Source organism: Camelus bactrianus, chromosome 16 (genome assembly GCF_048773025.1).
Source record: "Camelus bactrianus isolate YW-2024 breed Bactrian camel chromosome 16, ASM4877302v1, whole genome shotgun sequence".
Lineage (NCBI taxonomy): Eukaryota > Metazoa > Chordata > Mammalia > Artiodactyla > Camelidae > Camelus > Camelus bactrianus.
Window position 1 is genome coordinate 18,228,651 of NC_133554.1, and position 14,970 is coordinate 18,243,620.

At 37.6% G+C, this 14,970-nt stretch overlaps 1 protein-coding gene across 6 annotated transcripts in view; it reads right to left on the reverse strand.

The window, feature by feature from the left end:
- The window catches only part of STXBP4 (syntaxin binding protein 4), a 167,916-nt gene that overhangs the window by 47,063 nt on the left and 105,883 nt on the right, over positions 1 to 14,970 (reverse strand). For all 6 annotated transcript variants that reach the window (XM_074342767.1, XM_045513798.2, XM_074342766.1 and 3 more), the window contains one exon: positions 13,260 to 13,393. In XM_074342767.1, coding sequence (XP_074198868.1) covers positions 13,260 to 13,393 — 134 coding nt within the window. The remainder of the gene's footprint in view (positions 1 to 13,259; positions 13,394 to 14,970) is intronic.

Below are 14,970 nucleotides of genomic sequence, written 5' to 3' on the forward strand. Positions count from 1 at the left end.
TGCTCCCATCATCCTGACTGCTCCTTACCTGGTCCCTCTTCTTCTAAGCTGTCCCCGAAGGACTTTTTCTCTGTCTCCTATTACACCCTTCTTCTACCACATTAGATCGTCAATGATCAGAACTATGTAAATAATCCCCTAAAGAACATCTCCAGTCCTGACCAGTCTCCAGTCTCCCCCTCCATGTCTGTCAGCGTTTCTAATGTCTAATAGAGAACTGATCCTCTCTCCCAAGTCTGTCTTTCCTTCTGAGTTCCTTGTGACTTTGGATGGTTCTACCACCCTCCAATAATCCAGGCTTAAAAATTCAGTGTTATTTTTACTTCTTTTCCTCGTTTCTCTCTTCAATTAATGTTTAGTCCCACACAGTCTGCCTCTATGACCTTATTCCTCTAGATATTAACTTAACACATATTGCATTAAACTGCTGCAGGAGACTCTGAGGCTACAGTGGTGAACAAGTGAGGGCCTGCCTTCCTGAAGTTGATATTCTGGGGGTGGGGGCAAACCCAGTTGCAGGTGGCAGTCAGTGCTATTAGAACAATAAGAGTAGAGGGAGAGACAGAGTGGCCAGGAAAAGCTTCTTTCAAAAGAAGACATTAAAGCATGAACTTGAATGAAATGAAAGAGTGAGTCTTGTGAAGATCTGAAGAAACAAACCATTTGAGAGAGGTGAAACAGCAAGTGCAAAGGCACTGGGGTGGAAATGAATTCAACATGTTTGAAGAGCTATAAAAAGACCAATGTGGCTGGTGTAGCATAAGCAAGGGAAGAGAAGTAGTCATGAAATCAGACATCTAGACAGGACCAGAAATGAAGGACCTTGTAAGCCATGGTAAAGAATTTGGATCTTATTCTGAGTGTGATGGGAGTGACTGAAGAGCTTTGACTTGAAGGGTGATGTAGCACGATTTATGTATCAAGGACCATTAGAGAACAGACTACAGGGGAGAAGTAACATAGTGCTTGTTAAATTTTTAAAGTACACATTGCTACTGAGCACTTATCAATTCATTCTTTTAAAATGAAGGTTTCAATTCAACAGGTATGTGATTTCCTAATCCATAAATAATGACATTAGGAGTTGAAATATTTTCATTTCCTTAGTTTAGATTAAAAAATACCATGCTCCTGAAATGGACAGTAAAAGCAATGGAATATATATTTTTACCCATTTTATACTTATATGTTATGTAAATGAAACCAAATCTTTTGGGCATTTTGTATTCAGTAATGTCCAGCATGGCAATTAGGGATTAATTAATGAAAGCATTTGTAAAGAATTCAGAAATTGTTAATAATGAGGTACAATGTAGCAGGCATTCAATGTACCAAACAGGAATGAATAATGTTAAAATTATGTTTCCACTAGAGATCTACAAAAAAGGAAGCTGACAATAAAATGAATAAAAGATAAAGACATTCCAATTATTGTCAGGTTATAAAAGGTTTGTACTTTTATGTGATATGAAGATAGAAAATGGAGACATAACAAATGAGTCCATTATGTCAATATCATTTGGAATCAGACAATTAAGCTTTTGGCATTTGCCAATACTGAATAAGACTCATATAAAACTAAACATGTCAATTATATCTCAGTTTAAAAAAAAACTAAACACAACTCTGTAGACTGAGAAGGAAAAAAGAGAATTATAAAATTATCACTATTCATATTAGGTTTTAGAAGTTGCTTTTATAAACAAAAAGCAATCTACTCATCTCTGTATCCTCAGGGTTTATTCATTTGCTTTCCTGTGCACAAGTTGAAGTGTCATGATTGTATTTTCATCCCTGAAAGTCTAAGAAGGAAAAGGAGCACAGTTGGGAGGGGTGACTTTCTTTCCTTCTCATTGGACTTACAGGTGAGGTAACTTATCAAGGAATTCCTTCATCACACTGTCACTGAGCATCAGCTGTGTGTGACCAGCCTGTGAAAGGTACTGGGGCTGTTCCATGTGAATGAGACATCACATGGTGCCTTAATTATGCTCGGAAAGGAGTCTCCTTCTATTTCCCCTAGACTTCCTTTGATTGGATGGAAAAGAGTCAAAGGGGTGGGGGAGAAAGAAGAGTCATCTCATGGGAAGTCTGAAAGCTGACTTGAAGTTGTAAAAATGTAATTTGTATCTCTTACTCTCATAGAAGGGAGTTTTCTTTATTCCAGGGAAAATTCTAGCTTTGCAAAAACATTATTTTGAAGGTCACATTCTCAAGTCGGAAGATGGAAGCAAACAGCAGTATTTTATGATATTATAATCTTCTCCTGCTGTGTAACAAACTACTGCACACTTGGCAGATTAAAATATAGATATATTTTTTACCTCACAGTTTCTGTGAGCCAAGAGTCTGGGCAGGGCTTAGCTAGATCCTTTCTTAGGGTCTGGCAAGGCTGTGGTCTCATCTGGGGCTCGACTGGGGACGATTTTGGTGTTAACAGAATTCAGTTCCTTGTGGTTATAGGATGGAAGGCTCCAGTTTCCTGGCTGTTGGCCTGAGGCTACCCTCAGCTCCTTGCCACGTGGGTCTCTCAACACAGTAGTCACTTCTCTGATGCCAGGGAGAGCGTCAAAGGGCTGAGAGACTCCAGCAGAACCCTAAAATCTTATGCAATGTTATCATGCACTTCTGTCATCTTTGCTAAGTTCTGTTAGTTACAAGTAAACCATAGGTCCTGTACGTACTCTGGGGGAGGGGGTCACATAAGGGCATGACCACTGGGAAGCAGGGATCATGGTGACCACCAAAGAGGCTGCCTATCACGTTACTTCGACTTCTCACCTCTACATTAATTTAACATACCGAGTCTTCTTTCTCTTCATTACTGCTTCAAACACAGCTTGTCTCATCCTTAATTTTTTAAAAACCTTATGTTAATCTTAGCTTTGACATTCCTGCCACTATTCTTAGAGAGTTCTAGTTAGTCCTAGGTTGTTTCTTTGCCCAACATGTTTGTATGTTTGTTTAAACATCTAAGCTCTTCAAAGAGCTGTGTGAAGCTTCCCTTGATTTATTTGTACAGCTAGACCTTTTCTTTCCTACTGAGACTGTAAGTAATTGTATACAGTATAGTTTTTCTTTCAGGATCTCTTAACCCCACAAGCCACATTCCCATCAATGGCTTCTAAACATGAGAACAAACCCATTTTACCCAAATTTAAAACAAAACAAAACAAAACTGTTTTCATGGACTCTGTGGTATATGCCTAGATGTGTACATACTTAAGCCATCACATCCTCTTCAGATTCTTCTGGAAGAACTACAATTCCAGCAGATCTTACACAAAATGGTTGACGTGCTTCTTCACTCTTCAGCCTGGCACACGCCGGTTAATGATCTACCTTGAGAAAGTACCATACATACTCTTTTCTGGCTGGGCTGTTTGAGGCCCACTCTTACAGATTTACTTCGGTTTCCTTCTTTTTTCATCTCTAATGCTCTTTATGGTGCATCACTCTCACTCACAATTTATCGCTTTCAATAGTCTTATTTCCTTTCTATCAGATCGACTGCTTTGAAAAAAAAACCACGTGGCCATTCACGGAAATATTTCGGTCAGAAAGTCCCAGCTGCTGGTTTGTGGTAGCCCACCTAGGTCTACAAGTACAAGACAGAAGAGGTGATTCTGTCCCTCCTCACGTCTCGCCTGCGTCATAACTGAGCCTCAGCCTCTTGCTTTCTACCACAGGGGCATCCTCAGCGTTAGCAGAGCCAGCCTCTCTTCTGAGTGGCTGATGTGTAGATGCTCAGCAATATTTGTGGAAAGAACTACTTGACATCTATTTGTATATACACGTGGGTATTTCTGTTTATTAGATTCACGCATATGGATGGGTATTTATTTCTGTAATAGGTTCCTGGAAGTCAAACTGAAGGGTCAAAGAAAATGGATATTTTTAGATTCCTGGAGACACAGACAGACCACTCTCCAAAAGAGCTGAACTGAGTAGCATCTCCCAACAGTGTGGGTGTGTGTGCTGGTTTCCTGATGTGCTCCCGAATGCTACAGACTGATGGTCATTGTTAACAGAGGGCCCTCTGAGGAATAAAAATGGTGCCTCACTAGTTTAAATTCACTCCTTAATTAAATGATATTAAAACATATATGTTAAACATTCATATATATTATGTTTATTAAATAGATATTAATAATAATTATGGAATATGAATAGTTCATGAACACCTTCTATGTGCCAGGTACTGTTTTAGGTGTTACCTAAATTGTAATGAACAAGACATTCAAGATCCCGGGTCTCAAGGAGCTCCAATTTTAATAGAGGAGACAGAATTGACAAGAAAGTAAACAAAAAACAGTGTGGAGTCCTAAGAAGAGACTAAAATAGGGGAGTGAAATAGAATATTTGGAGGTAGAGAGAAGGCCAAAATTAAAGAGGTAGTTAGGAAAGGGCTTTCTGAGAAGCAGACAGTTAGGCTGAGGACTGAATGATTCAGTGAACTGGACCTCTCCATCCAGACTGTCCTCTTTGTTCTTCTCAAACATGAGGTGCTCTCCTGCTTCTGGCCTTTGCACCTGTTGCCTGGAACATTCTTCCACCAGGTATCTATATGGCCTGCTCCTCCCTCATAGGGGTGAAATGCTTGTCAAAGTCTTGCAGAGAACTGCCGCCCAGTTATGCCCATCCATGGGCGATTTCAATATTTCCATCTTCCGTTCAAGTTCAGCAAGGCCTCCCCCTCCGTATACAAGACTGTATGAAACATGGAGAGCTCTCAAGATTGCCAGTTGGACACAGACTTCTTTATCTTATCAAACTTATCTAAGGTTTAAAAGATCTTCTCTGAGAAGTAGGTTTTCTTACTCGCAATGTTCTATCTACTTTGATTTTAACTTTCATTAGCATTTGGGGGTTGTTATCAAAGAAATGAGAAACACCAATAGTATTGTATAGTCCCAAGATCTAATCATTCTAATCTAATTGGTAATGTTGGTTGGATGAGTTCAGAAGGTCATAAATTTGTGAAAAGTATTATTAAAGATTTAGTTTGTGAGCCTATATCCTCAGTTTTAAAGTTTTAACCTTAGTAACATTTATTATTCCCTCTTCATACAATGTTCTACAAATGATTCCAAAGAGAACTTTAATTTTTTACTGTAAGGTTTCCATGATGCTTAAAAAATTATTTCACTTTTAAAGGATGCTTTACATTTCATAGATAGTGAATACTCACTCTAAAAAAAATCAAATAATACTGAGGTTCTAATAGGAAAACAGATACTCTCCAAATCCAACCTCCTGAGAAAACTTTACCAATGAGTTAGGTATCCTTCTATAACTGATTGAAAATTATTAAAGCTTCCTGAACCAACATGATCTGTTTCTTTATTCTGAATAAAATTAGTTAAGGTGAGGGAAATTTGGGTCAATGATTCTAACTAAAATAAGAAATGAACTCTAAAACATAATCTTGTATTTATACAGCACTTCATGTTTTACAAAGTACTTTCATACTAGTGCACTTAAAACATGAAACAACCTTATGAAGGCTGTATCCCCAGTTTAGAGACAGGAAGCTAAGACTCGGAGAGTTCATCAAATCTTATCAAACCTAAGATAACGCTGAATGTAAGACACCTCACCATTTTATATGCTCCCAAGAGGAAAAAAAATATTGCATCAATTGTGATATAATGACTTAACTATACCCCTGTGAGACTCGTAGGACTTAATATTAGAAGGCCTAAGGTGGGGTTTTGGCATTGTCCTTTCCAAGCATGTAACTTAAGTACATCTTTTAAGTTCTCTGAGCCTTCATCTTTTCATATCTTTTAAATTAGAAGTAAAAATGCCTATCACACAGGGTTGAAGGACGTATTAATGTACAGTAGTACTTTAAAACTGTAAAACTGATAAAATTTTTAAGAACCTTCTTCCATTTTTATTATTTTAAAATAAATTACCTGTAATAGTTATATGAATATTCTGTTGTTGAAGGGGGGAACTTCTGGATCTGAACTGAACTATTTTTATCATATCAAGTAATTATTAAAGCTGGTACTGCACACCACTGCTGCTGCTGTCTTCTCTGAGACGAACTGTTAATACTCTGTCCTCTTATGAACTCTGGAGAACACCTATTCCATTAACCTAAAAGAATGCATTTGGCTTGAATGAGGACGTTTTCTGTCCTTGAGGGAAAAATCTTTCTTTTTGCCATCATTGACATTTTGCTTGTCCAGTGATAGGACTGCAACATGAACTACATTTTAGACATTCTATTATTATAGTCAGTGCTAATTGTGAAAGGAATTAGAGTTTCATTTTTTGGAAGACAAATGATTCACTACACTTTGCCATCTACGCCTTCTGTAATTTCTGAAGTAGTCCTTGTATTTTTTTCTGCCCTTGTGCTGGAAATCATTTTACGTTATAGTCTGTTCACCATGTTATTACTAAGGTATACAGCCTTTTACTTAATTAAATCCTAGATATTGTACATCCTGCGATGCCCCTGATGACTAATTTCCTACCTTGTGGGAGAAATTAAGTCTTGCCATGCCTTCATACCTTATGGCTGCTGGCAGTCTATGCGATGAAAGTATGTATCTGAAACACTGTCCTGGAAATGATCTTCCATGAAAACGCATACCACACAGCTCTGCGATTGATTCACCCTGGATATCTGTTTGTGTATTAAATACTGGAAACATGGTGGCTTCCTGAGTTTTATGACTGACAAACTATTATATTTGCCTCCTGTGTACCAGTAGAGAAAAGTAGATGGTTGCTATAAGATTTGGTATTATTATATCATTTCAGCACTTCGATTCTCAGAAACTTGCTTAATGAAAAAGGCAAATACCCAACAGTTAACTAAAGTGCAGAAGGAACAATAGGGAAACATGAGGTAGAAAAATATCCAAGAGGATGACAGGTAACTGCTTTGTGCTCCTGGACTTTTGGCTACTCACTGACCCAATACGCACGTGAATATCAAGTTTAAACACCAATACTGAACTTCCAGTGTTCAAAAAATTATATATAATTACTAATCTCTCTTTTTAAAAATGAATATTTGTTTCTTGCTACCCCAAACCTAGCCTAAGCCATACCATCTCCTAAGTCAGTCATGTCATAGCTGACTAGACTTCCTGCCTGGATGAGCTTTTAAAACGTAGATCAGATCATGTCATTCCTTCTGAAACCCAAACTCCTCAGTATGATGTTCAAAGCCCTGTACGATCTGGTTCCTTTCTACACTTCTACCCTCATCTCATGCTACTCTCCTGCTTGCTCGTATGCATCACATACCCAAGCTTTTTAAAATTGTCCCTCAAACATGTCAAGGACTGCCCCTACCTCAGGGCTTTGGAACTTGGCTTCAAAAGCTAGCTCTTCCCCCATTGGTTTTCTCCTGGCTGGATCTCCGCTCAAATGTCACCTCCTCAAAGAGAAGCAGCATCCCCACTTACTCACATTCCCTTACGCATCATCTGGTTCATTATGGGCACAGTAGTTGTCACTGTCTGGAGTCGTCATGTGCTTGCTTGCTAACTTATTTGTCCATCTCTGCCCTTACAATTTACTCAAGCAGCTTGACAGCAAGGACGCGGTGTATGCTGTTTTCAGAGGGCCCACGTCAGGGTCTGGCCCACTGTAGATACTCAATAAACAGTTCATGAAAGAATGAAGTAATGAATCTAAGTGAATCTAAATGATTAACCTTTCCTTAAGTGATATCTTTTTTTCCTCTCACATTTTTTTTCTTGGAAATAAAACTGTACCAGGAAAGAAATTACTAATTTTTCTTGACGCTCATAATAATTTGTCCATTAACACAAAATTAAATAACTCAAGCATAGTTTATTTTCCAGAAATCACCCAAGATTAAATTTGATATATTTTCTTAATGCAACATTACACCAGTGACCTACTTTCAGTTTGCAACAGTACAAGAGAATATGTAAGTTTACCGTTTTTCTTGAATGGTTAGACACCACGAATATTTACAGTGGGTATTATCTGGCTCTGAATAATCAAGTCACTAGAAAACAGGTCTGCCTTACAAAAACAGGTGAAACTGTCTCTCAGATGGCATCAGAATCACATAAGCAGTTCCCTTCTGCTTGGAATATTTTCCCCAATTCTAGAAGGGGAAAGATATATAAATAGTATGATTGCTTTACATGGAAGTAAATACCGTAATGTCCGTTCTGAATAGCATAGCTGAATTTCACCAAACATATATACATGGCTTTTCCTTTGATAAACTCATGTTAGTTAATAAATATATGCTCTGAAAGAAATAAGGAGAGCAAAGATTTGAGACCTAGAATAAATACAATGAGAAGATGCTATAACAAGGCTGCGTTTTGGGTCTAAAAGAAAAATTATGAAGGCTTTCAAACACGGCAGTACTGCATTTCCACTTTTTCTCACGAAAATGTTTTCCCATCTGCCTAAATAACTTCCAATTAGCTTCAGAATGTAAAGACAAAGCTATGACTGACATTCTAACTTTAAAAGTTAAAATATTGCTAATTTCAGATAGGAATACCTGAATTGAGGTAGGGTTCTCACACAGACAGACATGTGTAATCAGACGGTTATCGCTTAGCAGGGGAAAAGTTTATTCTTATTTTCAATGGGTTGAGTAAAGGCTATATAATTATTCAACCAATTTGTAACAGTTGAACAACCATAAGAAATGCCATGATGAAAATACTTATATATACATTTTTAAGCACATTGCTCATTATTTTCTTTGCAAAAATACCAACAGGTGGGACTATTGGGTTAAAATACATGACCATTAAAACTTTTTTTTTTTAAACTCTCAAAAAAACTTTTCAAAAAGACCTTTTAAAAGCTCTTGCAAAACTGATTCCCACAAATGTTGTGCCAAGTTATATCCCCACCTGTGGTGGATGAGAATATTTACTTTCAACTTTAATTAGTGGCAGGCCCAGATGGCTCCTAAATTGGAAGAATTTTTTTTAATGCCTAATATGTGAGTAATTTAAGAAAAGAAAGCGTATTTTCTGCGGGGAGGTTGCTGCTCCCTACTTCCTTTGCTCAGGCATCATTTGGGCCCTCGTGGGTGCAGAAGCCTTTGCTCCAGCTGCTCATCTCAATCCTGTGAATCTCAGAAGCTTAAGACTCCAGCTATCATTATAGTTTTACCCTCTGTCTTTGATGCAGGAAGGTGTTCCTTTCTTGGTCTTTATCTTTCAAACACACATACACAATTTTATATGTCATTTCTAAGTGTAGGAGCAGAATGGGGTGGTTTTGGCAAGAGATCATGCTACCATCTTGATCCTGAAGTCTATTCTGAATCTTGACAGCTATCTCTATTTTCTTGAATTAATACTGTAGACTTTTTCATAATCATATATTTGTATGTAAATTATATATTTATTTATAAGGGCTTGAAATGGACTGTGTGTGTATGTGTGTGATATTTCTCTTTATACAAGCTTGAATGTAAAGAGCTCTCTACTCAGAATTCATTTTTGACCCTTGAAAGAATGTGTGAACCCCCTGGATGCCCTGACATTTGACCATGCTGTTGGAGTTACATTCTCAAAGCTCAGGTGGGAGGCTGGCCCATGAGCCCCTGCACTGCATGTATAAGGATCATGCAGCAGTCTGAGCAGGGTGAGAAGGGAGCCGGGACCACAGGTGGCTGTGCGGAGCAATGTGGCTGGTGGTGCAGAAGCCGCTATGCTGGGTCCCCTTTACATTTAGTCACCTGGATGCCCCAGTGCATGTCAGGTAGAAAGTGCATCTAGGCAGTTCAAGGGACCAAGCCCCAGCTGGCCTTCTGCTTGACAAAAGGTCTGTGTGGACCTTGAGATTCAACAAATGGCACAGACTCACCAAGATAACAGAGTAAGAAGAGTCCGTCTCCCCACCAGCCAGTCTTTGACTTCATTCATTACCCCTTCAAATTAGAATGCACTAGGGGTGCCCTCCTGCCGGGGTTCCCTCCAGTTACTCCCATAATTGCTACTGTTGTTTAGTAGAGGGAGTAACAAGTTGGACTTTGGTCTTTTCTTCTATGTGGTCCTACCTAAGTTGAAGAGATCTGGGGATTTGCCTGTAACTGCTAGTGCTTTTGCAGATTTCTACCCTATTTTTATATTCCATTTGTCTTTTCCAGGGGAAGGAAAGTAGATGCCTGTGTTTCCACTGCCAATTTACCAGGAAGTCAGTAAGTTCTTTTATTAAAGACCTCCTATTGAATATCTGACCAGGTATTGTTTTAATATACACTTTTCTTAAATAGAACTCCCTCTTCCTGCTTTCATTACAGAATTTTGTTAGTCTAGAAGTCAATCAAACAAACATTACACTTCAGAACATGTAGTTATTTCAAATAAAGATCACACTAAAGCATGACAAGAATGACCATGTAAATACTGATGGAGATCAACATAAGCACATCCAGGGGTTCCGGTCCTGATCGAAAATGCCTATTTTGTCTACGTACTGTTTCACTGCAAGCAGTGTGACAGAGCAGACCTAAGTCTCCTTATGGTTAGCAATAAACAACTGAAAGATAAGACACTGACTCAGACATTTAACCGCAGCTTCCTGTGATGATTACGTTCTAACTCAAAATCGATACCAACGTTAAATGTTATATTTTAAGAAAAGCTCTCATCTATCACATTTGCAAACGTACCCAAGATGAATGAAGCTTTAGAAAATAATGATTTAATACCATAGAGAAAAAGTAGTAACTACTGAAATGAATTCCTTTAAACAGCAACAATGGGGCACCAGCACTCGCAGCAGCAGCAGCCATGCTCATTTATGGAGACTCTTACACGGTCAGGCACTCTGTTAGCTACTTTACATGCTCTCTCATTTACTCCTCCAGTCCTACCACTTCAGATATTATGACCTCTACCTTTTATATGAGGAAACAGGCCCAGGGGTTAATACTTTGCCTAGTGAAGATGGATGATCAGCTGGGGCACCTCTGAGGACCATCAGAGATTCTGAGGTGCACTGTTTCCATGGATTCAAAGTGCTGCTTGCCTCCAAGCTGCCTCTGTGATTCACATACTCCCCACTGTTGGAGGTATTCTTATGGGATGTGAATGGCCACGTTTCCAACGCTGTGGAAAGCATTGGTGTTCCCTGTGATTCTACATCGGGGTCCTTAGGTTGGGGCTCATCAGCACTCTGAAAACAGATGCAAAATGTGTACAATTGCACATTTCTGGGAAGAGGGTTTTCACTAGATTTCAGTGGAGTCCATGATCCAAAAATGGTTGAGAATTGTTGTCCAGATATTACTTAGAGACTGGTTTTAAGCTATAAGACCTAAGAAATCTTATCCTCATTTCTGACAAAATTTCATAGTATAATATGCTAGAGTGTACTTAAATTAAGAAGAAAGTAGAGGTCATTACTCAGGTAAAAATTTCAAATGGTAACTTGAAATAACCAGATAGCCACAGCAAAGGAAATGAGGTGGAGACTGCGGCTCAGTTGTCTACCTCATGATTGTAATTTTCTGCTTTTCATTGTGATGGGAAAGGCTACTGCCTAAAGAAAAAGAAAAATGGGCTAAGTTTATCTGAATTATCACACTTACAAAGATATCTCACACAAAATTATCAAAGTTCTGAGAAATATGCAAACATTAGCAATTGCATTTCTAAATAAAAAGACAACGTAGAAACTATTTGCTAGTTTTAAACAGCAGAGTAGGTATAACCTTGTAACAGATAAAAAGTGCAGATGTTAACTTTTCACTTTTCTTCCAAATAAGTTCTGCTGAATTTCAAATATTTTCTTTGAATAATCATGTTTGACAAACGTAAAGGTTGATGTTAGCAAAATAAGTAAAATTAATGATCGCAGTGTCCACTGGGTTATGTGTGCAGGTGTTTCCCTCCACTGTTCCGACACTAACTTAAAATGTCTGATATATAAAATTCCGAGCTTACACATAATACATTCATCGTGATTATTTTCATCCCTCCTAAAAAACCCACAGAATTTCTTTACATAAAGAGTTCTTACAGGATTTCTAAAATATAATTTGATATAAAAATGTAATAGGTTATACAAAATTACAGAAAAACACTCTTTGCAGAAATTGAGCAGATACTATTAGAGGCATGGTTTCCAGCCTTCCACAACACTGTTTTAAAGTTAAAAGTTACCTTGAAGCATCTTTGAATATTACTCTATTACCTAGCCAAGCTATTTACTTACCCAGGACTTCACTCAAAACTTATTATTTTGATACTTGATCAACACAGACTTTTATCTGTATCTCTAGATTTATATATATAAATATATATATATATTTGGTATCTGGTCCCCAGCATAGACAATATTAAGAGTGCAAACTAGAGGAATAGTGGAATGTTAGAAGCCAGCACAAAGACAAGCAGCAGACAGACTGACATCAAGGGAAGAGACAGAAAACAAACAAATAAAAGGGAGTCCAAACCCATGAAGGGGAAAAAAGTGCCTAGAGACAGGAAGAGGGAAGGATGGAAATATCCAATTATTCAAGCTTTCCCCAAGGATCTCCCTGTCTGTTGGGATGTTGGAAGTAACCTAGAGCATCACACTGCTTCTCTTTCTAGCCCAATGCTTGCTGACTCTGGAGGCTTCCAGTGACAGATCATGCAGTTCTTTAAGAGAGGGGTTCTCTTGGCTCTAGTTTAGGGGTCAGTGCCTGAGCCAGCAGCTCTGAAGAGCAGGGAACTGGTTCAGCTATTCCATAGCCCTTCAACTAATTACCCTGCTGACTGCTCCAATGTCTGTTTCTAGTTTTCCGTGCTTGTGATCCTGGGGGAGGTTTCCATGGTTCTACTTAACTAACTGTTGCGGCAGTCTTGTCTTTCATCTTTATTGTGTTCTGGGGTCTTTTGCTCAGCTGGGCTGTACCTTTAATCTTTTTCCATCTGTTGTATATTATTTTAAAAACTCCTCAAAATTGATTCCCCCCTTCCAGTTTCCAGTGCTGTTGTGGATTTATTTTCATATTTATTCTTCCATTTCAAAGAGACTTTAGATGGAAGTAGAGGTAAAGAGATGTCTTAATCAGCTATCTTCTGCTGGAAGCCACTTTGAGCACTTTAAATAAAGCAAGTATTCTCCTGATACAAAGAGCTGCGTTAAGATTTTTATAGATAAGCAATCAATTTTACTGTAGGAAAACCAATACACTTAATAAGATGAAACTATCAAATTTGACATTTTCTTCTTTTGCTTTGTTAAATGAATCATTTTTGAAAGAGTGAAAAAAAAAGCAGAAAACTTACAATCCATATCGAGGATGGCACGGACAGATTTAACAAGTTCCTTAGACTCAAGGGCCAGTGTTGCTGGGATATTCCGTGTATTCCTTCCCAGCGGTGTGAGGGACATCTGGGAAGCTAACATAGCTCTTCTTTCACTACGAGGGCAATAAAATAAAGCTGAACTTATTATACCATAAATAGCATCTACCTTTGCTAAATCTTAACTCTTACTAGCTATAAAATTGTACACAAAATTTTGATGCTGGAAACATTGTATTCTCATAGCCATAACTGAAATGATTCACACAAAACAGTATTTGTTTTTAGTTCTTTCTTATATAATAAAGAGGCATATTTAAAAAATCAGGTTGACCTCATACATAAGGAGGAAGGAACAGAAGGACAGCACTCTCCTAAATCAGTTCTTGGCTAATTTTGTGAGTGCTTGTGTTATACTAACATGAAGTGGCCTTCTATTTAGTTTTGCAAAAATTTAAAGTAAGCACTTAAACATAAATGTATTAAACAGACATTTACTATAACTTCTAGTAATATTAAATATAAATTCCATATGTATATTTGCTCTTGAAATTTTCTCTTAAACTCTTCCATTTTCTGTCCCTAAATCTAAAACGGCCTAGAGCATTTACATCATTTTTTAAAAGTGCAAACATCACCTGAAATGAATGCATTTTGATATAATTAAAATGCAAAGTTTTACTGCAAAAACCCACGATGCTAAAACTTCTACTTGAAACGAGACAATGTTAAACCATCACAAAAACCATCATTACTTACCATCCATCTTCCCAAGATGATAGTATTAATTCACAAGGAGAAACTAGAGCATCAATTCTCAAATTTAAAAACAGAGCATTTATTCTGTGTAGAATACCAAGGCCAATATCCACTATAGAAGATTCAGAATATTAAAAAGACTGAACCAAATTTTACTAGTGTTTAATTTTCCAAAATGTGGAGAAAAGTTGCTTAATGCTGCTTTTCTTTAAAAAAATAAATTAAGTACAGTTGATTTACAATATTTTGTTAATTTCAGGTGCACAGCAAAGTGATTCAGTCATATATATTAATGTTACCTTTAAAACTTACCTTTGTTCCATGAACCTGCAAATGCAAACTGTGGCTTTTAAATAGTCATTCTTAATACCAAAACTTTTGAATTATTATCCAAGGTCACAATGACACCTTGGGTGGTGGCAGCAGGGACATGCCTAGATCACACAAGAGGAATCTGAGTGCTGAGTATTTTTAACATCTTTACTGAAAACAATCATCGTTCAAATTCACATAGTTATCTTACGTCATAAGCAGCACAGATAACAGTAAAAAATGTCAGATTCCTTCATTTGAAGAAATAAAACATTACATTAAAATGAGTTTAAAAGTGTACTACGATAGATATTCTTCTAAATCCAAGAATGCTATGTGGAAACCTAAAATATAATAAGAATACAATGACCCAAATTCCTTTATTAAACTGCTGTTTTTATAGTAAAGGCTAGAGTTTTTTTTATGTTTCTGCAAGCACATGTTGCTAGAAGTACCTTGCTAGTGGCAGCCATTATAAGAGGAAAAAATTGCTTTGAAAATGTACAAACAGCAAGTCAGAATAGGAGTTCTGGTCAAGATGGTGGAGCGGTAGGACCACGAGCTTGCCTCTCCTCGCGACTACAACGAAACCACAACTGAATGCTAAACAACCATCATAAAA